This window comes from Meleagris gallopavo, chromosome 9, assembly GCF_000146605.3.
Source record: "Meleagris gallopavo isolate NT-WF06-2002-E0010 breed Aviagen turkey brand Nicholas breeding stock chromosome 9, Turkey_5.1, whole genome shotgun sequence".
NCBI classification, from domain to species: domain Eukaryota; kingdom Metazoa; phylum Chordata; class Aves; order Galliformes; family Phasianidae; genus Meleagris; species Meleagris gallopavo.
In genome coordinates, this window is record NC_015019.2 from 5834283 (window position 1) to 5861105 (window position 26823).

Here is a 26823-nt window from a genome sequence, read left to right on the forward strand (position 1 = left end):
AGAATTTTGACTTTGTAAAGGATGTAGAAATGCATCCTGTAAAGGAATCTGAAAGGCCTCTCTACCTTTGGGAATCAATGAAAGCATTTGCATCAAATATTTATTTATTCATTCATGTAAAATTTTGTTCACTGGGAAATCCAACTGAAACACATCTTGTTTTCATGAGCAGCCCAAGGGAAAACACTCATACAGTTTCTAGTAGTTCAGCAAGCACCACAATGTAACATCGAAATCAATCAGAAGATCAAGGAAGTTCCACGTAAGAACAGAACAACTACACTATGCTAAAAAGGAGTAGGCAACCCGTTCTGTTTTAAATGGTGAACTATCACAACATGTGACAATTTCAGGGGACAAACAAAGCATCTGTGATATTGATGACATCAGCATTCCTGCTTTAGAAGAAGATGGAAGTTAAAGAAACCTACAGTCATCACTTTGTTCTGAGTAAGATACCTAAATATTTGCTATATCATGTCAAAGATTAACATCTGGACAAATTAGAATCAATTTATATCACTTTATCCTGGCTAGCCTGTAGTTTTCTCCTTCAGCCATCTATTCACAGGGAAATTTAGAGCCAAACTGCAATGCAATTTGATGTAACAGCATATTATCAGTTGCTTTGAAAAGAAACTTATGACAAGAACTTGATTGTTTTCCTTATTCACTGCATTCGTCTTTATCATTTTAGCTTATCAAAAGTGAAAGGTAAATCGTTTTAGAAAAAGCAATTGACAACAAATGACAGAAACAGAATTTGTAAAAAAAAAACTTTACGAGCACCTCCGTACCAGCTATAACTATGTTCTCTACATTGTATAGCCTGCATCAATGACATAATTACAGAGTATAAACTAAGGAAAAAAAATACTCAAGGCAATTAAGAGCTTCAAAACTGCTTTCAGTGTCTAGAACAAAATATTTCTGAGAAACAGCACCTCAAGAGAAAATAGCTCTCATAACCTCAATTCTGTTAAGATACTGCCCATCTCTGCGAAATTTGATTTCAAACCTTCAAAATGTGTCTCTCATATTAAAAAAATAAACAGACAAACAAAAAAGCCCCGCTTAGTGAGGAATAGGTCAGCAATGGGAGAAATGAAACCAAAACAACACATCAAAAAGCACTCTAAAATAACACTGTCCAAAAGATCTTCCTTGCAAGTGATTAAAGAAAATACAAGCTTTAAAACTGAGTTAAGGGAATGATTTTTCTAAAAAACATTATTATTACTATTATTTAGTATTTTGGACACTTATTTCAACCAGAACAGGTAACACTGTACGAAATTGTGTATGAAAACAAATACTGGCAGTCCGAAACAGCACTTCTTTACATTCTGTATTACAGATAAAATGCTTTAAAATTGAATAACATAAGAAATGTAAATGTTAAACAGCACATGTGATGACATCTCACAGCTCAGCATAATCCAGCTGTAAGCACAATCAACACGGTACGGGAACAGAAAAATAACACTTTTGCAACAGAAGTCTGTGATGCTGACCTTTTGTATCACAATTCTGTCAAACTCATCCTATTTATAGCTGAAAAAAATCTAGTACATTTAACATTTTTTCTGTAAATGCATCTGTAATTTTTATTTTCAAGTAATGTTTAAAATAAGATTTACTATAGCTTAGCTCGGACCTTAAAGATTTCACACACACACACACACACACACACACAAAAAAAAGCTTAAGCCCAAATAAGCTGAAGTTCCTTAAACCTTTAAATGTTCTATTTAATATTTCAATTTAACTTTGCTTTCTTTGTTAATAGTACCACTTGGGATATGCATTGAAAGTTCTTCTACAAGAGTTGAGATGGAAAAGCCTTAGTTTGAGACAACATATGCCTGCCTCAGGGGTTACAAGACAAATCAATCTATTTTTCTCCTTCCCTCCAAGGGTAATTGGCTTTTAAAATTACAGAGGAAAAAAAGGCCTTCATGTCAGTACAGTGCAGGCACACATACAGCCATTTTCCATTTCTTTTCCAGTTTTAATTCTCAAGTGAGAACTAAGGAAAGGTGGGAAAACAAAGAAAGAGAGGAATGATTGCATCAGGTTGAATATGACTAGTAATAATTAGAACTGTGACCAGCATCTGAGTCTGGAATTTACTGAAACCTACTATGAATAGCTGTCATTTTCCTAGTCAGTATTTTTAACTTCTAACTTGTGATGAAATTTTCTTCAATTTCTGTGGCATCCTGCACCACTGGCATTCACAGATATTTTGTCACAGCATTCAGCATAAATCACAAAGTTACAATTATTGTTTCATTGCTATTGTAATCTAAGTAATGCTGACTTTTAGTTCACCCTTACAAAATTGCCCCTTACAAGTAGCAATCCCAGCTATGAGCTGCTTACAACCCTCAGGCTGCACTACACACAATCACAAACAGTTTCATACTCAGAATTCAGTTAAATCTACTGCTCCTCATCCCTCTAACTTGACTAATATTAATTGATTCAAAGCAGTGGAACTCATACGATACTCCTCAGATTTTTCTGATTGCTATTAGATGTAATTTATAATGCATTACTCATGAGAATTTCTTACTTGAGCTATGATGTGTGGAAATATTTTTCAGTGCATAATGATGAGCAGTCAGAGCTAACTATAACTGATACACAGAAACAACAAACTGCTGAAAAATTCAAAATAACGTAGTTTTTTGAAAACTACTAAGATTCCCTTGAAGCACAGCACTGAAACTGTACCACTAAACCTTTAATGTGAACTTGCTCACTGGGACTGTGTATACAGGTGTAAAGCAATTATTGGATTTGATATCTGAATGAACTCAGGTTCCCATTAGAGCCTGAATGCTTCAATGACCCTATTATTTTCCTTCCATTGCTCTCAGACCTGATCAACTTAATTATTCTGACTAGTGAAACATTTAGGACATGAATATATGATTTGTTTTAAACCAAATGAGACAACGGAAAGTACTACATAAAGTAATATACAAAACCCCACAGGATAAATGTGATGTGTCAAATCCTGGAAGAAGGTCAAGTCCAAGCAGTAGTAACAAAGAAACAGCAAAGGAGACGCACTGCAATAAAATTAAATTTTTTCCACATATCCTTCCTTGAACTTCTAATTTCTTATCTTTTATTGCATGTAATGTACAGTAAAATAAGTTTAGCTTATGAATTAGAAAGGTAACATATTTCAGAGAGTAAACAACTTAGGTCTCCCTTAGTAAGCAAGAAACCTTAGCTCCCAAATACAGAATGCATCTCCTTTCATGAGTACACACAGACCTTCAGCAGTTGTTCACAAGTAAAAATAGTCTCTTATAAAAAAGATTTTATGTCAGAAATGACAGATTTGTTGATACAAAAGACATTTCCCTATTTCAACTGTACCTGTTATTTTACTGCTAAAAAGAGTGACAGCACAAATGTGTAAACACATTTTGAATAGACTGATATGATGCTGGCAAACCATATTCAAATAATTTAAAAATAAATATTTAAATAATTTAAAATGGCTTCCAAAATTTGATATTCCGAGCTCCCCTATTCACACTACTGTTCTTACAATTTGTATTTGCTTTGAAATTGACCATAACGTTACAAACAGGGCAGAGAAACAAAGACAGTAGTAGGCTCTGAACTTTAAGTATGCGAGCAGACAAAAAGTTAGCATCTTCTCATCTGAATGCATTTGTCCTTAAAAAGAATCAAACTGACATCGAAGTGGTCCCCTCGTCCCTTGCCTCCTTTCACTAATGATACGTAATGGCTGCTGAGCCTGCAATAAACGTGTTTACGTCCAGCTAGATTGCCATCATTTTACAATCTAATCTGATACATTTAAGAAAGAAGAAAGTCATGAGAGACCAACACCAGCTTGTGCTGAAGGCATTTCTTGACATCAGCCTTCACTTTGCACTTCAAATATAAGTATACGATTTGACAAAACGTACAGAGTCATGAGAGAAAGCTCTTCACCTCTTCTCCAAAACTGCCTGATAGAAGTCAATATCTATTCCTTTACAAAGTTACAATCAAAAACTGCCAGATGAAAGTCAAAGGGGAAGCTTGCCAACTATTCCTTACAATTATTTATTAAAGGGCTGCATACGAACACATTTGCCTCAGTAGGATCACTCCCACCCACACTTCTCAGTTTTATCAGTTAGCAGCTTAAATACTGGAAGTTACATCTCCCATGCACAAATGCTTTATTCTTTGCATAGAATATGAAAGCAATGAACTCGAACCTCTCTTTTCTGCAAAGGAATCTCAGAACGAGAGTAACACTCCAATAACACTTTAGTCTTTCCTGCTGTTGCACACAACACGTCACCAATTTTTCCCCTGTACCCACACAATTGACAGCCCTTGTCAAAAGCAAACAATTTGTTTTATATCCTGCAAAAGTCTGCCTCTTTTCTTTTTTATGCATCAGAAACAAATTCTCTTTATAAAAACATAACTCTGCAATAACTTGTAGTCTACATGTAAAATGAAATACTTTAAATAATACAATAAAGGCAGACCATCCATAATTATTTTTTGATTAAATAAAATATCAACATTTTTTATTCATGGATAGGTTAACATTTACAATTCAGCATTTTGCAATATTTAAACAGAACTGAATATGCTATGAGAAAACTTAAAACGACATCACTCCTGTATGACCGGCTGGCACAGGCTGCAGTCATCCGTTCCCATCTGCACCTTCATCATACAACATTAAAAGGCTCCTGTATTAAAGAAGAGCTCTTGTTTGAGCCTGGTAAGAACACCTCATCACTACCTGTTACCTCGTTAGACATAACAATAGAGATTTACTAAACACGTGACTTTTACTATAAATTATTTGCAACAAAGACACGTGCCAATCATGTGAATCAAATTCTTGTTTATTAAAGTAATTCATAAAAATGTTATTTTTATAATTTTAGACTATCAGAAAAATAAATCCATAATCTGGATCTGCTTTGCGATCAAAACTAAACAAAAGCACACATGATACAAAACATACTTGCAAAATCTGCCAATTTATCCCCACCCTATCAGTATATCTGCTTCTGCAAGGACCTCAAAGAATGCACAGTGAAGGTAGCATGCCATTACAGCACATGTACATGTAATTCAGACAGTTCCTAAAACTGATGACTATTTTATGACAGCCTTAATAGTCCATTTACAAATAATATGGGGAAAACAATGCTTAAGTGTACTTCACTGCATATTAGAAAACAGGTTTAACATTCAGGGCTTTTTAAGACCCTACAACCAAATACAACTTCCCAATGGGTCTGATTAAATTGATAAATGTTTTAAAAAATGCAATTGTATACATTTGGACATAGTTGCTCTAGAAGCAAAACACTTACATACAATACAATAACTTCTTTTCTGAGGTTGAGCAACTGCATTCCAAGATGCAAAACTATAGACCCTTCTTTACTGAACAATGAGCTGTGATAATGCTGATAACCTGTACTATACATTATGAAAAAGCCCCTAAAAATTTTTATCTGTGCTAAAAGCAAGACCAGCTGTGGCTTGACAGACACCAAATAACACATCCCTATTAATAGCAAGCTATGCATGAAGTTCTCAATGCAAGTTCCAGAACTTTCAAATAAATATTTTGCTTCATTTTAAAGAAAAATGAACTATGCAAAGCTAAAAAGAAGTTACGCTACTTCTATTGACTGAGCTTAGAAACCTTCCTCATCCTGCTATTTCTACTGAAGATAGACTCCAGGCCACCAATTAGCAGACAATACTTTCTTAAAACCCACAAGTGTTGCACTCTTCAAACAAAAGAAAAAATGGAAAATTAATTGGCATCTTTCAACTTCTCAACATCAACCAGAGCTGCAGACTTCTGAAAGTATAAACTTTCATGAAATTAGTTACCACTTAGAAAAGGAGCTCTGGAGAAGGCAATGCCAAGGTTAACATCATTTTTGTCATGCAGTGATAAAATTGCAATGTTCCCTACACTAATTTTTTTTAATATTCTGTTAAATGATTGTATGCTGTCTTCTAAGAACTTTTAGTTGAAATTAGCTTAACTAAAACTCAAAGCTAGGTGAGAATGTATGACTCAAATGAGAATATTTCCATGTGTTTTCAATTATTGATTTAGAAATACCTATATCTAAATGCTGACATTCATAATATGAATAAAAACACTTCTACGTAAATGAATGCTACTATAGTAAAAATGACAGTAACATGCTGACTACATGAGAAAATTATTCTTTCCTTCCTAAATCCAGCCATGAGTAGCACATATCCAAAGAGGAAAAAAGCCATTATATAAGCCTTAAACATTCCACTTGCCTTCTTTATCTGTCAGTTATCTACCTACCTAACCTCAATTAATATAGTAACAAATATCCTAGATCACTTCAGTTACCGCCTTTTGCCCTTTTCCAATTCTCTCATTCTCTCCTGAAGCATGAAAGATCATCATCACAAAGTACCTCAAAGGCTGCCCTATGATATTGAATAAATACTAAATGCCTTTTAACAGTACACACCGTTTCCACTCTGTTTACTTTTTGACTTTTTCTCTCAACTGCTGCTTCTAATAAATACCTGCTCTGTAGTTCTTATCAACATTTTGCATTTGTAAGTCTCTTTTGTGAAACTTCAAACTTGTAACAGTTCCCTGCATATGGAATAGCACAACCACTCTACTTGTGAATTTTAACTACATAAAATGAGAGATTAGAAGGTCTTTTCTGTAACACATGCACACAACATAGAAACCAAATCAGTAGATACTAATTTACTCTGTGACCAGCAGAAACAACAGAAAAGGAGCTTCAAAACCATGGTTCATTGTAAGGCATAAGCTTCTTCAAAACATTTGACAGCAAAATTTAGTGGATTATCCAAAGTTTTCCAAAGCTTTTATAAAAATGGAAAAATAATTCAACATTAAGCTCTAGACAACTCACATGGATTGCTCACCCACATCCACCAGTCTGCTGACTTGTGCCATGTAGTCTGGCTTCTCTGCAGTTTTACTGTCCCCTCTTGCTCACTGAGGGACTGTAGGTATTTTTGTTTGAAAAATACACTTTACCAGCTTCACTGAGCAACGAAAACTGTCGCTCTACACTTTTAAGTCTCATTTGGTTACTGCATTGTTTCTGAAAGTTAAATTACTTTCTATCAATCGCTGACAATCCTCCGGTGTTCTCTAACCTCATTGTCAGTTATTAATTTCCTTAATATGTTATCTACTAGCTGCTCTTCCCTGACGTACTAAACTTAAACTATGTTCAAATTCTCTTTTATATAACACTTTGATACAACATTGCAATTCTGCACTGATAACTGAAAATGAGTTGCATACAAAAGTATGAACAGGGGAACTAAGAACTACCAAGCAGACTCAAGAACAGCAAATAACTGCACTTTTTTCGCTCACACAAATCAGAAAAATTAAATTCTAATTAGCAGACAACCATGTATTTCACCTTTTTGTTTAGCTAGTGAACAGCCACAAGATGCTCTAGTCATTTACTTATGCTCCCATCATCACAAATTTGAAGCACAATATGCAATGAAGAGCTGGTAAAATATGTTCTCTCTCCTGATTACATTATGGGAGAAAATGATTCCCCATGACTACTTGCTTGGTTTCAACTGATGAGAACAGAAGGAAAAGTATCATCTCATGCATTTCCTTACTTTATTAGTAGGAATGACAAGGTAAGCCTCATTTTGCCTATTGTTTACCTCCATTCTTATCCCGTTTCATTACAGAACATAAAACATAACTATTACGTATACTTCTCAAATTTTTCTGGATTCTTCCATCAACAAAATCTCTGTATCAAATCCACTCTACTTGGCTTTATTTTCATTTTGCAGATAAATTATATGTTTTTTTGCTTGCTTTTCCCATTCTGCATTTTCAGAAAGTGTCAATACAGCCATTCTTACAAAAATTTTGACTGGGATCCACCAATAGGTCCATAGGGAACTATGCCACTCTGGTATCATTAAAAAGGAAGGCAGTCACACTCAGGCTTTTTATCCACCATAACACAGCTGGACTGAGAAATATCCCACTTATTCAGATAATGAACCTTATGTGAATATAAAACTTGAAATATTATATCCATATTCACATCGACTGAATGGGAAGCAGGAATAACACCTTAAACAAAGATGCATAGGGAGATTTTGGAGATAAACTTCTGCTGTTCAAGTTTACCCAGACTGAAAATGCAGAAAAGATTGATAGGGAAGGTTAGCTTTACTGTGTGCAAAATAGCAGAAGAGGGTCAGAACAGGCTACTGCTGAGTGTGCAGAAAAACGAGCAAGTCATTCAGGGACAAATCTTAAGCATCTCCTGAATGCAGAGAACTTGATTTGTTAATAAAGACAAAAATTGTCTGATAATCCTCCTTTTCATTGCCATGTGGAAGAGATTTTGGTATCCTGTGTGCTGCAAGATGTCTTCTAGCATTGAAAATAATTATTTCCTGTTATAAATCAAAACTTTGCTTTTCAGGTGTACCCCCATCCCCAATCCTTTTGGAACTCTACAGTACAACTCGAGATAAAGTTTTACCACACAAACAAGGAAATGAATTCAGGTGAAAGAAAAAGCCAGGAGCCTCTGCCTGGGGTAGAAGAGAGTAGGAACTTGGCTGCCAGATAAAATGATTAAGAAAATACATCCTTGGTGCCACAAAAATAGGACTAATCTATCAGATGCTTTTTGCCCAAAGCTGGCAATGTCCTCTAGAATTATATTCTGTTGTCTGTAAACAGTTCTAACTACAAGCACCTTCAATTTCATGAGGGATTTTTTTTTTTTTTAAACACTTGAACTAGTTTCATCTTTACAAATAAGAAAGTCAGTGTATTCATGTGAACTTGAGATTCATGATGTACTATCTTCTAACTATCACTTTTTCCTTCCTTGGATTTCCTGATAATTGGAAAGCCAAGGAATTCTGCTTGCTTTTAAAGCCAAACCAATGAAAATCACGAACCATCATCCAAGCAGCAGAGTGCTGGAGATTGCAGAGCCACTTCATTGAATTAAACTTTTACTCAAAGGACATGTTACTTTTTTATTATATTCTCTTGAACTAGACTTTTTTAGATAGCACTTTCTAAAAGACAGAACTGAGACATATCTTTTCTGAATGCTGATAATTTCTATTGATAATCACTTTTCTTGCATATTCTAGGTATTAATGGCAATGATGTAACCTTAAAAGCCTCAAATTTCATTCGTCCTTTAACCTATCCTATCAGCCACATATGATGAATCAAAAAATGAATTTTCAAACTTTCCTACATAACATTTCAAGAGAAAATAGCAAGGAAAACAACAGTAAATAAAAAATGCCTGCATTTCAGAATAACAACTTGACCTGCAAGTTCAATGGACATCCTGTAACAGCACCCATATGGTACTGTGGCTTAACATCCCTACATGAGCAAAGCTACACCAGAAATACACGAGTTTTACTCAACTGGAAAAAGGAGTGCTATGATATAAAGACTGCTTAAGTATACTTTATTTAGAAGCTTAGTCCAAAGACATACCAAGTAAGAGAGATACATTTAAAAGTAAAGAAGTGATAAAGAAAAAAGTGTGATATGCAGGGTTATAGATCCTTCTTATGAAGAAGCTCTCCAAAAGCTCAATTCTTCTCTAAATTAATAAAGCCAAAACAAGCATGATCTTTACATCATGACTCCAGTGTATGTATGCAGTCAAGACAACAAAAAACTTACAGGAACAAAAACACTGGTAGGAAGTAATAACACTATTTCCACTGTAGGATACAATTAAGGGCAACAGCATAAAGCTATTTCAACTCCCTCAACCCCCAGAGCTGATTAATGTCTAGTAGAATTATTACCTACACATCTAAGCGGCACTGAAAATCTCAGTATCTTTAAAAATTCAAGGTCAAACAGTCAGCTGTTAAGCAAACCACTTAACCTCTGATTTTCTGGGTCTAATCCTGCTAGTTTAGCCAGCAGCCAAGCTCTTTCCTTCCTTCTTTCTGAAAAATAGCTTAATCATCAAGTTTGTTTTTAATTGCATAAAGTCAGACAACTCACCGCCTATAACTGACAAGTGAGGTAACTAAAACTACTAATTAATATCCTACAAAATGTATATGTAATCAATAACACTGATATTGGTCATATCCAAATAAGACACTGTAACAATTGATTCTTGTATCTCCACCCCTCCTGCCTTTGTAAAATTTACTTTCTATATAAAAGCACACTTTGATTCACATCATGTAGTTGCAGTATTTCTCCTTTATGAAACTCTGCATTCATTTTGTCAGGATGCCTTCTCTTGCCTTTTCTGTCAGATGATCTATGAGATAGCCATTCACGCAAACTACAGAAAGGCTCAGGGAGTCGAGCTTGTTTAGCTAAAGGGGGGGATCTAATTGCAACCTGTGACTGCAAAGTGAGGTCTTACTTTTGTGAGGCAAAAACACATTTAAATTCTTCTTGGTTATGTAGAGGGTATAACAAGGGGTAATAGTCAACAACTGCAGCTTAAGCATAGGAGAAAAGAAATCTTCACTACAAATGTAGTGCAACAGTAGAATGAGGTGATCAGGCAGTTGTACAAGATTTGAGGACCTGGCTTGACAGCACAGCTGGCTTCATCTAGTAGGTGACATTTACGCTTCAAAAGTTGGAGGTTGTATTACATGATTTCCCGAAGTCCCTTCTGAATATGTCATCAATTCTTACTTCTCAGCAAGCACATATAAGGGATTCAGAAATAATAAATATTAACACTAGTTATTTTGGGCTCACCATTAGTATTTATATCCATACTCTCAGCAGCTCTAAATATCAAGGCTATGATTTCAGTGCTATTTTTCAAATGGGTAAGTTCTTGTTCTTGTGGGGTTTTTTGTTGTATTTTTTTCCCCCTCTTTGCCAATTTATCATTTCTAATTTATTCAAAGCTTAAGCCAGAATTTTTCTGTGAGACTTCTTCATAAGTAATTATATATAATGAAAATAAATTAACATCTATTATTTATCTTAGTTTCTAAAATAGTTATTATGCGCCCATAGGCTAAAATATATACAGAGAAAGTAAACAAAATTCACAGATATGCTCTGATCCTTCTATTTGGTATACCCAGCAGAGAATAAGTCAGGTCACTTCTGGTCTGTGCATATGAGTTCCTTTGCAAAACTGCCTGGAGGAGCACCACGATGTAGATGCAGTGTGCACATGTGGATCAAGACTCTCAAATACACCATTAAACATCTGCCTATGCTACAGACACAGCCAAAGGGACTTCAGTCAGCACTGTGATGGGGGAAAAAGCCTTCCGTATTATGTAAAAGTAAATAAATAAAAAGCTCTCAAAACTTTTTCCCATCATCTCTGCTAAAAGCACAGAGAGGAAGCTATGCAAGGACAACAACGGAAGGCAAAAAAAAGGGGAAAATGGAGACAAATTAGCTGTCCTTTCTTAATTTGATTATTATGTCTAGAACATGTTTCTAATACGTTCCCAGTTAAGTGGCATTTTATTGGAAGGCAATATCAGGCTATTAAAGTATTTGCTTTAACTTCAGCTTTCTTTTAAAATAAAATTGACCAATTCATCCAGAAACTCACTCTTACAGAGTTCAATTTCTGAAAATAGCTTTACATGCAATCTATGCATGCAGCTAGTGTGATCTTTATTAGAAATTGACTGAGAAGGTGTTCATAAGAAGAACATCCAAGCAGCAATCCCAAACCATGTACATTTTAACCCAGCTGAGAGGAAAAAAAAACACAAAAACAAGTATTAAAATGCAAAGAAGGATTTATGAACTGAATTTATTTTTTTATCTACCAGTCAGTCTGAGTTGAAACATGAATAACCAATTCAACACTGAAATGGTATTCAAATATTTGACTCCAATCCCCTACTGCTTCTAAATTCACTCTGAAGTCAAGATTATTAATTCCTCCTGACAGAAAATCAAGATTTAATGATCATCTAATAGCCCTTAGGAATTACTAAGCAAACTTAGATGATAATTCAAACAAAATAAAATGATTTTATAAATAAAGAAAAATATAATGCAGAATGCTTATTTATGCATTTTCTTTGCAGCAGTAACCAATTTTTTAGAAAATTAGGAGCAAAGGAATGTTTGCTAAGCACGGTTAATGTGTAAGTGAAAAGGGGACCTTTATTTCCTGTAGACATTTTTACACATTATCCTCTGCTTAGATGAAACAGAGGAACAATATACCTTGAAAAGAGCCCATAGTAAGAAAATATATGCAAGAATTTTAACTCAGTGATTTTGTAGCGATAACACTGCTTAGTTAAGAACAGCATCAATTTTAAGATCAAGCTGTCAACTCACCGAGCCACATTGTTTAAATAATGTGCTTTGCAAAATTCTATAGTGAAACTGACTTCAACTTACTAAAACTGATATGCTGTGACTTTTAGGTAATTTTTTTAAGCTTTCAGATCATGACTGCAGGGAAGTAACATTAAAACTAAAAGCAGTGGAAAAATGGAGAGACAAATTTATAGCCTGTGCATCAATTTCTTCTGCCTCAGAGTTTTCTTTGTTGGCAGAAACACTTTACGGCTTTTTGCTCTTCTCCATCAATCACCTCTCCGCTCATACACACATCATCCTGAGATGTCCAGAACCAACAAAGCAGGAATTTCACATTTCAAAAGTCATTAATATTTTATGAAAAACATTAAATTATGAAATCTATTATTTCTAGAATGTCTGTGACTAACCTGTAGTCTGCTCTATTGACAGCACTGTATGTAATGTAAGAAAACATGCAGAAGTAGGGGTGTCTGTACCTACATACACACAAGTACACCTTCACACCTCTTACATTTTTGTTCTGCCAAACAATCTAATTGATTAAAAAAAGTTGATGTTACATATAACTCACTATTAAATGATGCCGAAGTGTCTTTTTTTCTCCTTCAGACTGTATGCATACATTTTGTTTCTAATGGCAAATTATATTTGACATTTAATTTAAAAAGCGGGTTACCCTAGACCTCTACTACAACAACACCGGTAAAGGAGTGAAGCTTTCAATGGAATAAAACCAATTTTTCTTCTCATTTTAAGGTAATTTTAGTCATAAATAATTGAAAACAGTTTAGAATTCATTACTTTTGGTGGTTAATTACAGGACACTTCCAAAAGATGATAATCTAATAAAAAGTATTAATTTTCTCTGCAACATGGTAACAGAATAAATAACATATAATGCAGAACTTGCATTCCATTAGAAATATTAAATGTATACCAACATGCAATCCAGTCTTGTTGCCTCAGCATTATACCTACCAGCACAATCTAGCTATTTATTACAAAAACAGAAGTACGTGGCCAAACACATGGAACTTGGAAAAAAGCTATTCTTATATTGTGCATCTTCCCCTTACTTTGTCACAAATGCAAAATGATTTTATCCAATTATGACTGTGCAATTAGTCCAAAAGTCTTCTTAAGTAGAAATTAATATACTTCCTAACTGCATCGCTTAAGAATGCAGCAGAGCCAAAGCTTTCCCTCTATTCTGTATTTTCCATCTTTTCTTCTTCACAGGAAAAAGAAAGGTGTATATTTAACCAAAATATAATATCTGATTCAGAAAGATTATGAAAATCCTTTTGCAGTCATTGGGTCCAATCCACCTCCAGCTATTTTGCTGCAAAAGAATCCATGACCTCATTCCCCTTTCACAAAGGGTACAGAAGATAAATGAACTCTTTGTCCATGTTCCTGAAAACCAGAAGTGTGAATTAACCTAAACATTTCTCCACCAGTCCCCAAAGCCTGCATCCTTTAGATGGGAAGGTTATCAGTAGGTACACAGTTGATACAATTAAAGCCTTGGGAACATTTGTTTTGTCTGAAGATCTTGAGAATAATTTAAGTGGATTTACCATAGCTGAGTGGGAAGAACTGTCACATACAGGTCATGTAAGAAATTTGCTACGCTGAAGCATACAGCTAATTTTCAATTGCCAGCATTGCACCTGAAGTTAAATTTTCTATTTTGATAACATGTTTTACTTTAGCCTATCATATGGAGTTTCCTAATAATTTCAATTCTGTAGGGCTCAGAAAATTTTTAACTCAGGATATCTTCTCAAGGACATGTGTCCCTGCATAAAGATTGGAGTCTCTGGGTATACTCTAAAGAATTCTTTCATGATATATTGTACCTGACAGTACTTAGCAAGAATGTCACGTATCACAAATATTGGTGAATAATGCACAGTGCAAAGACTGCAAATGTCAGTATAATATTTGAGGTATCACAACACTAACACACAGGATCTGAAACATTTGCAGAGACACTGTCATGATACCACGCCTACTGTACATCACTGCTTTCAAGATAAGTTTATTAGGATGTCTTTAAATACTTAGTTTTATAAACCATAAATACCACATCGCTGTCTTTTTTCATTTGTACATCATCTACTGAAGAGATGGAAAATTCAAGATGCCCGTGGGTTTTCTAATGTTAAGTCACCTTGACTGTACTACTACATTTCTGCTTAAAGCTGGAAGCAGCCGCTGTTTGACATAACAGCAAAACCACCAAAATTGTCTCTCACACTCATATTGCTCTTTTCCACCTCTTTTCCCCTAAAAGCCCTAAACACTCACTGTAGTTCATACTTAATATTCATTTTTTTTGTTCATAATAATATTACTTTAAAATGACTGTGAGGAATTGGAAGACTTCAGACCACGTAAGATTTTGCATGAAAATGTTAACTAATGTATTTCAGCTTTCTAATTTTCAGGTTGTACTTCTAAAATCAACGTGACCGTAAAAACAAATTTTTGCCCTTTATATAATATGTATTAGATAGGAATAAAACGATACATACCATGAAATCATTACTAATTGCACTTGCCTCTATGGAAACCATTTCCAAAATGAAGTTTGGAACTTTCACACTGAAGTCTGCTGATTTAAAATTAAATTAAAATGCGAATATTTTTCATCCTCAGCAAAGAAGCTTCCCATTCTCATGGTTGAAAACATTATTCAGATAAAAATAAATTTCAACATTTTCAGATTATAAAATAATTACAATTGTTTTTATATTTATCCTTTTCTGGCAATGCATGAGAATTAGGTAAATGAGGATGAAGCATTCTAACTGGTAGGCATGACAGATCATCATAAGAGCAAAATTTACAAGTGAGAAACAAAGTTTATAAACTGATAAACCAAAGCTACATAATACTTTTCTCACTCAAATTATTTTGACATTTTGGAATGTTTTTGCATGCAGAATCAGTATGATGTCCACTTGTAAAATTTCACTGCTGCATAAAAATTCTGTGCTGGCACAAATCTTTTATGTATGTATAAGTGTTTCCATGGACATATATATGTAATATTATGGTATGCAGGTATTACTCATTTTCTATACAGCAGAAATGACTTTTAAGTCCTGCATATTCTCACCACACAGCATCAAGATGAAGCAAGTGATAAAATAGATAATTTTTCAAATGATAAAAGTGTTTTGACCCTCACTGTAGAAGAGTTTTTAATCTTCCACGCACAATTTGCACTATAGGTTGTCTATAGCATGTTCTTAAGCAGACTACTCTTGGTCGTGGAGCATTTTATTCGGAAATTTGCTACATCCAAATACTGTCTGAGGTACTCCTACACAAAATATGAAATGAAGGATTTCTCCATAAGTCATTCTGAGAACTCCTAAGAATTAGAGCAAGGGACACTGACAAACATGACAAGGATCATCTGTACTGTAAATCAGCAAATGAGAATCACACATTGAGAAGTAAATATGATTATATTTCTGATGGAAGCATATGGATCAGTAAGGGAGAATAGTTCTGTTTGCATCTTGAGGATGTATAAAAAAGTTTCAGCCTTAATTTATGCTGTTTGAAAGGCCTGAACTACTTTTCAAAACTTTATCCTTCAAAGGCATTCTTAATATTCAAAAAGACCCTGCTAATTAACTCCTAAAACTACCTCAATTCTAACCTGCTTCTCCTGCTCCTTAGAAAAGTTTTAATTACACAGATTAAGCACTGGGATTCCAGCTGTCACCTTCCAATAGCTTTCTTCCTTTTAAAATAAGGTGCTTTTGTGCTGATCTCTCCTTTGCTTTGAGAAGAGCTTTGGACAGGTTGTTTTTATGGTTTAGAAATTCCATGTGACTATTAAAAACGATGTGACAGTATGGAAAGCACATTTAACCAGTTACAGAACACTTTGCTTTCTTCTGAAATGTTACGACAGCTGGCCATCAGAGTAGGTTTTACCCAACACAGCCAATTATTTGGATACTAAGTGATACAGACCCTAATGAAGGACTTATTTTCAGCTGAAGGACGGATTGGATGACCTCCACAGAGGTTGCTTCCAGAGCAGACTTTTGTTTGATCCTAAGAGCATATGCATCAGATCACAAAATACTGCCATTCCAGTTCTATCCCCACTTTCTGTATTAACATTCAGTGGAAAAGAGTCAAAAGAAAATTGTTTCATAGGATCAGTGGACTTTTATCAACGCATTCACAACCACCACTGCTGTATGAATAAAGTAGGCAGTACAATGGGAGAAACTCCACAAAAATGTCAGTGGAAAAAAATTGTTCTGACTTTTCCCACTGCTCAGGGCTTCCCAGGTCAGGCCACAGACAGGATCTGCATAATCATATCTGTATATAAATATACATAATGAAATAGTTGCTACAATATTCCTCTTAGAGACACAGTTTTTTAGCCAGGATGCTGAGCACAGGCTCTATTTCCTCGATTTCCTATGGTCCCAACCCAAGCGCAGGTGATGGTATCACTAGACATGCAATTAGTGAAGGAATGATACTAACCAATTGATAATAATTAGAATAAAAGCGACTACAATTTACTACAAATCACTGGGCAGGAAAACACTATTAATACAGCAGTTAACATGAAATTTGAAGTAAATATCTTCTAACAAAAATCAGATTACTGTATTTTAATCAAGATCTAATTATATTTCCAACAAGAGCTCTGAGTTGCAGCTCTGATACACCAGTGATATTCTGTATGCTCAGGAAATAACTAAATTTTTCCTACATGTACAAAGGAGAACTCACACATTCTGGAGTATCATAGAACTTATCTGGATTTCAGTTTCTGGCTGACTCAACACTGATGTATAACTGATCCACTTAGATTAATCCAGGTACTGTCCTATGCAGCTCAGTATGCTCCCTGCCATCACCTCATGGCTGTCTGTATGAATTTCTAATGTATGAACTAAAACAGAGCTCTTAATTTCTCACTTGTCCCACCTTCCTTGCGACAATTTCTAGCTCCTTGCACACCCCACCACCAAGCAACATCACAATGCAGCTTTCACTAAGAGTTCTAAAAGTCTTCTGACAAGAAAAACAGAACAATTCCTGCAGACAAGGCAGAAACGTTACAACTGTCAGTAACAGACCGCTTGTACCTAAGCTGCATATTTATCTCCAAGAGATAATTGGAAGCAATGATTTGCTATTGTTTTACTATATGTATTACCTAAAAATGAAACAGAACACCATAAAAAGTTATTGTGTACACCATTTTTCTGTATAGAATCTCTTGCTTACTGTTAACATGCATTTAGTTCTCCAAAAACAGCTTTTCAAATGGCTTCACAAATGAAGAAAAGCTTTCCTTTTTTTCTTGAACTGAAGGGTTTGAAAACAGGGTGTGACTTGTGCTATTACAAAAATTTAATGATAAAATCCACATCTTTATGAAGGCATGAAAACGATACTGTTCCATATATACCTAAAGACTTTCAAATTTTAAAAGACACTGGCTATAGGATTTAAACACACAACCCTATGAACAGATTCAAAATATTAGCTTCCATGGACATGTTACAACAAAATAAATTCAATCCCTAGGTACTCACATTGTTATGAATGCAGTAGCTAATCATCTCTATACTATGAATTCACTTTGTGAAGTCTTGAGACCAATTTTAACCTCTGCCAAAACCTAGATGTTCTTAAAATAAGAGCTGTACTATTATGAATAAACAAAAACTGAATATGCGTACTTGATTTTACCACTAGGTGGTTTTCTTGCAGGTATTACAAGATTTATTAAAATGCATCATATAAAAATGGCATAACCAAAACTTCAGACTAATTACAAGTCATTGCTCATTTGTGCGATGATACCAACTACATAACTCTGGATCCTGCCGAACACAACCTTACACTGCCTCACAAACCCTTAATTCTTTCATTCATTATCACCCTCCTTCAATCAACAACTACAGATGTTCACAAGACAGGTTGAAAAGAAATAAAGCAATAAAGCTTTCCTGACCTAGAGCTTTTTCTTCTTTGTCAGAAAATATGTAAAGAGTGGGGGGAAAGATATAAAGGGAAATATATCCAGGAAAAGAAGAAAAAAATGACTGAGGATGAGAAGTAATATTTATACATGGATTGGATCAGCATGCTTACTCTCTCCTACTATCTAATTCAAACCTTTTTTTTTTTTTTTTTGCACACATCTTTACTGTTAAATTTGATTTACTTCTTTGTTGTATATAAAAGATTAAGACTGAATACAAAGAGTTCAGCAAAGTTGACAGACCACATTTATTTTCGCAAGTAAATAAGCATCCCTCAGAAGGCAACTCGTTCCGGTTACAATTTCCTATTTTGATAGCTCACATCTTTAATCTGGCTTTGTTTGGTTTAAATCAATGGCAGGGTACACAGTTGAGCTAGCAGTCACGATTAAGAGGTCAAACATTGAATTCAGTAATTTTTTTTAATCTACTTCTTTCCTCAACTAGCAGTTCAGTGTCTTAAGTTATTCATATCAGCAGGGGGCTATGAGTGAACACTACCCCCTAGTCAAAAATACAGAGACAAGCTTCATTATCATCTATTGATTGAAGTAAGCAAACTCAATAGGAGCTCAGATAATCCAAACACATAAATATTGCCTTTTGATTTCAATAATTGTCTTCTTTCCTTTCTTCTGAATCATCAATTCCTCTTTGAAAACCTTCAAAAAAGAAGTTACTTTTTTTTTTTCTTAATTTACTTTTTGGGGGAACCTCTTTTGTTCTTACACACACACAACAAAAAAAAAAAACAGCAAAAAGGTACTCCCATGGATAGAGTCCGTTAAAAATCAGATTATTTCCACAGCATTCTCCTATTATTCACCTGCCAGTAAAATATGTACACTCATTGTCTCTGCTTGAATGCCTATTTTTATCTGACTGAGGCTATATGGTCATTTTTGTATTTATTACTGAGTTGTTTTTTTTCCCCTTCTTCTAAAGCATGTTTTTCTGTTCTCAAAAACTGGGCCACATGCCTCTGAGGAGAAAGTAGTGCATTATTTCATTCCCACCTTTTCTTCTTTTTTGGCATCTCTGAGGCCTGCTATGCCCAGAAGTGCTTCCACTCAAGCTGGACCATCAAATCAATTATCACAGCAGTCTGCTTTCTAAATATGAATGGCAATGAATGACAACAGGCAAGGCGAACTTTCAGCTTTGATTTGTCATTGGTAATGTAAATTTTTTTGTTTTGTTTTATAGATGTTTTATAGATGTTGTTACAGTGGTAATTTGACCAACTCTTCCCCCTGCTGTCTGCAACTGCACTGTGTAGATCTTAAGATGAAAAGCTTCACCTTTGTTAAGTCAAAGACACAAAGAAGGAGAAATAGGGGATAGGGAGCCATTATGAATACAGAGATTCCCTCTTTTCTGCTACCGTCTTACTAAAATTACTACTGTCAATGAAAAAAATGCACCATAAATTTTTTTTTTTTACCTGTTTTCATTTCTAAGAGTTCACAATTTCAAGATGCAGTTGTTTTGAACTGTTATTCCACCATTTAACATCAGATCTCCATTCTCAGTAACAAGCTTTTTTATTTCAGTTAGAGTTAGCATGGCCTCGTGACAGTCCTAAAAGATTAATTACTGTATAAAAAGCATGCACATATAAGATCTAAAGTACAAGACAATGTGAGCCAACAGTAAGTTAGAAAATTATGTCTTACGCCTTACTTAGTATTTTGCAATCAGTCACAGTTTGAAATTGATAGTTTCTCCAAAGATTCACTATTATCTTCATAAAAGAATGAAACTATGAAACAAAGATTAAAAATATTTTGTTTTTTTCATTCATTAACAAAGCTGGTTCAAGAAAATTCTATGAAAAATGTAAATTACGTTTGGAGAATAGATTATATACTATGGAAGTGGATTTTAGACAGCAACTAGGACACATTCAGAGTAATTTGAAGTGAATTCACCTGAAAGTTTTCTTTATTGCCAGAATTTATAATCTGATTACCATTATGGGAAAGATTGTATTGCCTACTGTAGGGGAAAACAATTTCAGCCAAAGATGTGCTAATTCATTTCAGAAGTCATAGACACAAATGAAACTCAAACTTTTACTTAAGTTCTTCCAAAAAATCTTTGGATTACAAATAGCACTAATGTTCTCAAAAAAGGGAGGTTTAACGGTACCACCTAGTGGCATCCATGGACCATATGAGTCCATCATATGGAAAAGTGCTAGGAAAACTTTCTACAAGCTTTTGCTGAATCCTAGAACTGTTCATGATTTCTCCTGAGCCCTGGTTTTACATACATTTATTACTTCAGGGCTGAAGAACATGAAGGTGATCATTTTGTTTGTTTTTCCTTTCCCCCTTCCCCCCCCGCATGGTATTCAAACCTTATGCAAAACGGACTATAACTGACTCCAAAAGTAGGAATTTCATTTCTCTTCTACGGCTGTGGAGCAAGTTCATTCCGAACAAGAACTTTCCATGTGCCAGTTGTGAATTATGCTTCATAACATAAATAACTAGTCAAGAGTGAAGAGATGAGCTGCTTTGGAGCACATCCTCAGGCCTGATGGGCTGACTACCTGTCAGACAACGTTGAAAGTAGGATTATGTCTGAAAAGGTTGACATACCACAGATTTCTCTCTCTAAATCAAACACTTACTGTTTAGTTAAACTCAGTAAACTTGAACTAATTAGATCATCAATATAGTAAATTTGTATTGATACTTTTTAGAAGGCTAAACCAAGAGTCTGTATTACATACTTTTAATTTGAAATATATTTCACGCTATTATATTTTTCCAGAATTTTGGACTAAAAAAAAGCAAATGCGGTCTTAATTCTAATTGTTCGATACCAAATATAAAACAGACTACATTCAAAAAAAAGCTAACAAAAAAGATATAGAAACAAAAATTTTATTGCACTGGAGTGGAGAGTGGAAATCAAAGTCCTACGTACATCTTATTCTCACTTTTTTTTTTCATTTTATATCAAGTAGGAACTGATAAAAAATATCATCATGCAGATATTCAAATCTACATGAGAAATTTGGGGAAAAAAACTAAAATCATGAAAGCTAAAACTTTAGGAGAATCAGACAATTTTTTAAAAACAAAACCTGTTCACAATGACAAAACCTTGTTTTGCAGGAATACAGCATAGACAAGAAAATGCAGAAAATGCCAAAAAAAACAACAGAAATGTTCTGAACTTTGTAACCATAGGGAAGTTGTTACAACCGTCTTGGGACTTTTCTGACTATCCTTTCTTCATTGTTACTGACTTGTGAAACAGGAACTCTAAGAGCAGCAGAGAATATAACAGGAGAGGTGCAGATGCTTTCTGTTAAGCAGAGAAAGCTCCAAGATTGCACATGATACAAAAACTGTCATGGGAAATATTTGTCCAATTTAAGAGTTCCACATCTCTAAAGACTAACAAAATACTATTTGTTTATTTCTAAGAGTACAGACAGGAGTAGAAAGAGTATGCAGTCTCCAGGTCTCTTTCAGAAAAAGATATTTTCAAGATAAAGACAACCTCATTTCTCCTATCACAAACAACAATTTTTAAGCAAAGTGTTGTTAGGAGCATAAAGGTCACTCCAGAGCAAAAGCATCATAACTTGCATGCACAATGTGAAGATAAGAATGTATTTGCCTGACAACAATTACTTGTCTTTCAAGTACCTAGTTCTACTGTTTATTATCATTTCAGATCACATCACCTCAAAACTTCCATCAGTACATCTACCAAAGTTGTGAGCTGCATTTTAGATAAATATACCAGAGAGCTTTTAGTATTTCAGCTTCTCATACAATCTTCTACAGAATGCCAGCTGTTAGTTATATTTTGGAGGAAGCTTGGAAAAAAAACAAAACACATCCCAAAAAACCAACAATGTCAGATCAGATTGCCTGTAGACTGCAATTAATTTACTGTGTTAAGTTTGCAGTAATGTTTAGAACTTATTTGATTACAAAACCAGTGACAATTTGCAACTAATTTGAATAGTTACTTGTTTCTGTGTTAAGCACACACTGTTACTGGAACTGCAACTTTTTTTTCTTTCTTGTTTTCAGACTGCACATAGTAAGATTACATTTTTTTGGTTACCAGCAGAAGTCTGATGTTTTAGGGAAAGATATCTCTGTATCTTATAATCTTTATTATCTCTGTATTTTATAACTAGAATAAACACCATAAGTGGTGAACTGACGTTTTACCATGGGCATTGTCTCACAAGCCACCAATGTAATCAATGTATTTCAAAAATCTCCAAAACAAAACAAGAAGAAAATTGAGTATAAATGCTTGAGGAAGATCAGTTCCTGAAGAAACACTCTCAATTTGATTTTTTTTTTAATCTGTTATTTTAGAAATCTATTCATTTGAAATACAGAGAGACCTGCACAATAATTAGACATTCTCCCTATTTCAGTATGATGTACTTTTTGTTCTAACCTAATTTTGTAGAAAAAGATACAGAAAGGCAGAAAATCCACTCCAGTAACATATTCATGAAGTTACAGGCACACAGACATTATTATACAATTTTATACACCAACGTATTTAAACAGAATCATTTTCAACAAGATAAGAAATCCCTAATGCATTAAAAGAAAATGTATAAAAAAATAGAGAAATCACACACACACAAAAAGGAAAGCAAAAAGATCATAGCTAAAACTTGAGAAATACCAGCATCCTTTTTTTTTTTTCCTTAGGCATTCATCTAGAATACATTGTACAGTATGCACATGATATTTAAATTACAACTAATATCTAAGGTCCTCTTCCTCTGCAGTATAGTTTTAAAAGGACTAAGCAAAACCAACTCTTTCAAGGTTTGTATCTTTTTTGTTTGTTTGTTTTTTAAATAGTATACCACTCATTTTAAGACTTGGAGTTGAATTTCCTGAAAATATATTTCTATTATAATTATCTTGCATCTATTTTTTACTCAACATTAAAAGTAACTTCAATCTACTGGTAGCACCCTTTACTCCTTTACAAGAGTATTCATTCTGAAGCAATCCAGTAGAACATTTTTACTGATTAACTAGCACTGATAGTTTTGCATCCTAAAAACTAATTCCTCAGCTGCATACACTACCAACTAAGCAGCTCAGCTCTCTGACATTGCAGCAATAATGTGCAATCATTACAGGAAGCACCTATGCTAGTTTCAGAACCGTAATGGAGACAATGACACTGTGTTAAAAACACTGTCTGACTCCATAAGAAATGCACTACCCTCATGCTAGTCACAAAATGAAAGCAAGATATTGTCGTAAACTTAAAAATATAAATCTTGCCAGAGAAAGATAACCTCTTTCAGCACCAGTGCTGGTGTATGCTAGTTTATGCAGACTGCAGAAATATACCATTTGTTTACTCATCCATTAGATGATAGATGGGGGAAAAGCGTCTGCCTCTCAAAAGAGCTTTTAGATTTTTTTAAATAAAGAGAGAATACGACAAACAGAGTAATACCACCACTACTACCACTATCCTCTTTTAATTCTGTTACTTGTTTGACTTTAGAACAAAATATTGAAAGAGAATGAATTCACTAAACTTCTATGCATTTAAAATGTTCAGAAACTATCATAAATGAAAAATGAAAGAGTAAGGTTTGGGGCAAAAAATACTTCAGAAGAAGTACTCTAAGTCCATGAACAAGTTGCTGAAAAAAAGCATTGGGACAAAGATGCTACAGTATGTTCAAGTCAATACTTTCTTAAATTAAAAAATAAAAAAATAAAAAAATAGGGACTTAAATGGAAATAAATGAAGAGAACATTAAGGAGTATTAAGAATAAAACTAAATCTCTTCAATTACACTGTCAGGTCCACGTGAAGTGTCCCCCACCCTGCACTCTTGGTGGACCTTTCTACTTCTAGTAAGTTCATCTAGACTGTTTCTCCAGCAGGGACTGTTAGCCTCTACTTATGTCGCTGTTGCTGGATGTTTTGGCATAGATTCTTAAACATTAACATGCCTAAAAAGATTTTAAAAAAAAGTGAAAAGAGCCATGACAATGAGATTCCCCTTCTCACATGAGGACATATTTCCTAACTACACATCTCTGCCTACTACGTTGCCACAGCATTAACCAAACACTTATTTTTGGTATGCTGACCCACAAGTGTAATTTTCTCCTGATTGTGCAACAATAGTTTTAAAATGTCCAAGCTTTGTTCTGTTACATTATAGTCAGTAAGATGAATACTGGTTTTGCATAAAGTAAACTACTTAAAAGTAAACCATTACAGTTAAGATGTCAGCCACTATAAAGAAACTATGATGGTCTTTGTGCTGTAGTTACAGGTCTGTCAAATTCTAAAATACGTGCCTATAACAGGGTGGAACAGACAATTCTCTATCTGCAAAATAACCATTTTGAAGTAGATATGTGTCAGTTTAATTAACCTGCTGCGAAGTCATACATTGCAACAATGATTTTCACCTCTTTTCTTTATATTCATTATATATATATTAAAATAATAAAGGTATTTATCATTTGTGCATTACTTTACTAACACTACAGTAGAAAAAATTGTCAAATATTCCAATGTCCAAATGCAAATTAAGCTAGCTTTGCATATAATCATTTCACTCATTGGTACTCATGCTGTTGGTCAATGAGCACACGAGTAGTCTTTCTCTGTGTGTAAAAGTAGTTTCTCTAATGTCAGGTACCATATCTAGGTGCTATAATTAATGGTCTTTTTTTGTGTGTGTGTGTGTCCTCTCCTTTGCATGCAGAACTTCTAGACTGGAGCCTGCATGTTTCCAAATCCCATGAGTAAATTTATATATAATAGCTTCAATCAGGTTCTTGTCTGGGACTGACATTTACTGTCTCCTTTTAGCTATTACGTGAAATTTTTTGGGAATACTTTTGTCACTTAAAGCTTACAGTTGCCCAAAACATGAAAATGGCTTATCTAGGCCTCTTCGTCACGGAAAGTTCCCCAAGGTCAATCAAATACCTCAGCCAGACCCCGCAAGAATACAAACTGACACAATGCAAAATCACACAATCACAATGCAACTATGTATCAAAAGAGAAATAAAAGGTACTTTCCAGTAGCTCTGCCCAGTATAGTGTCAGAGGTGTCTCTGCTTCCAGACCTGGGGTTAGTCATCCTGCTGGCTTTCTCAGCTTCTGTAGATTTTGTGCAGTCTCTGGGAATTTTCTTAGTCACCACTGGGTAACAGATTACTCCCCAGGCCAAAACACAGAGGTAACATCTCTTACATAGACATTTCTCAAGATACAGATAAAAATATATTTTGATTGAGGAATTCCTTCAGTTCTGAGAGCAAAAGCATGCTTTGAATTGAGAATGATAGTGGAACAGTAGCAAATTCGTTTATGGCTATAAGCAAATTAGGAACTTCCTTTTCACAATATCAGGCACATGGCAAATATTTTATTCCAAATTATACAATCTTTATCTATATGTAAGAAAGCAGCAAAATTTGCTTCTACAGCTCCTCAAAAAATTTAAAAAGAAATTAGCCAACACAGATCTAAACCTAGCTGATTTATAAAATATGAACTATGTATCTAAAGTATTTGAGTCTATAATAACAAATAACTAATTTTCAACTTTGATTAAAGAGATATATATATATATTTTAATTCAAAAACATTGTGAATGAAAAACTGAAAAACAGTCAATAGATGTCTAAAAACAACGTGTAACTAACACACTATAAGTGAAAAGAGAAAATTCAGCAGTTATTCAACTCTTTCTCAAATTTTCTCAAAAACAAACCTGCAGGATGCAATAATTGTTCAGAGTACGTTTACAGTACATTACATTCCTCAAGAAAGAAATTCTACTCTATTGTACTTTGACCTTAATGACTACACCCTGTACATCCTCCAACGAAACTGGAACATCTAAGACTACTGCTTGAAAATGATGGTCAGCTACGGGCCTAAACTCTCACTGTAAGAAATTAATATTTTCCACAGCATCACCCACAATTAATTTAACTTCTGTTTTTAAATACCAGGACAAACATGCAGTTCTAAGTGACATTTCTAACATAACGGGAACTCGTTATGATTTAGAGCTTATTCTTACCTGAAGATTGAGCTACAAACTTAAAAATCCACAATGACAAAGGTGAAGTCTGCTGAGTTTTCACATTGGCTCAATGGTTTTCCATGAGAACTGTTTGCAAGCTGTTCTGAAACAGCTTTTCTCCACTCAGTTTGTAACTAAGTTTTTAGAAAGTATCTTACCTCGTGGTACACGCTTCCTGCGATCTCTGAATGCAGCTCCTGACTGCAAGGCCTCAAGGAGACTATCCATCACTCCGGTCTCATCACCTTCTGAGAATAGGAAAAAAATATTAATCTCAATGCAATTGAAATAAGATTGTTA

The 26823-nt window shown here is 34.4% G+C and overlaps 1 protein-coding gene across 3 annotated transcripts in view; it reads right to left on the reverse strand.

The window, feature by feature from the left end:
* The window catches only part of DIAPH2 (diaphanous related formin 2), a 153720-nt gene that overhangs the window by 7304 nt on the left and 119593 nt on the right, over positions 1–26823 (reverse strand). For all 3 annotated transcript variants that reach the window (XM_019618162.2, XM_010715233.3, XM_019618161.2), the window contains one exon: positions 26682–26771. In XM_019618162.2, the coding sequence (XP_019473707.1) occupies positions 26682–26771 (90 nt within the window). The remainder of the gene's footprint in view (positions 1–26681; positions 26772–26823) is intronic.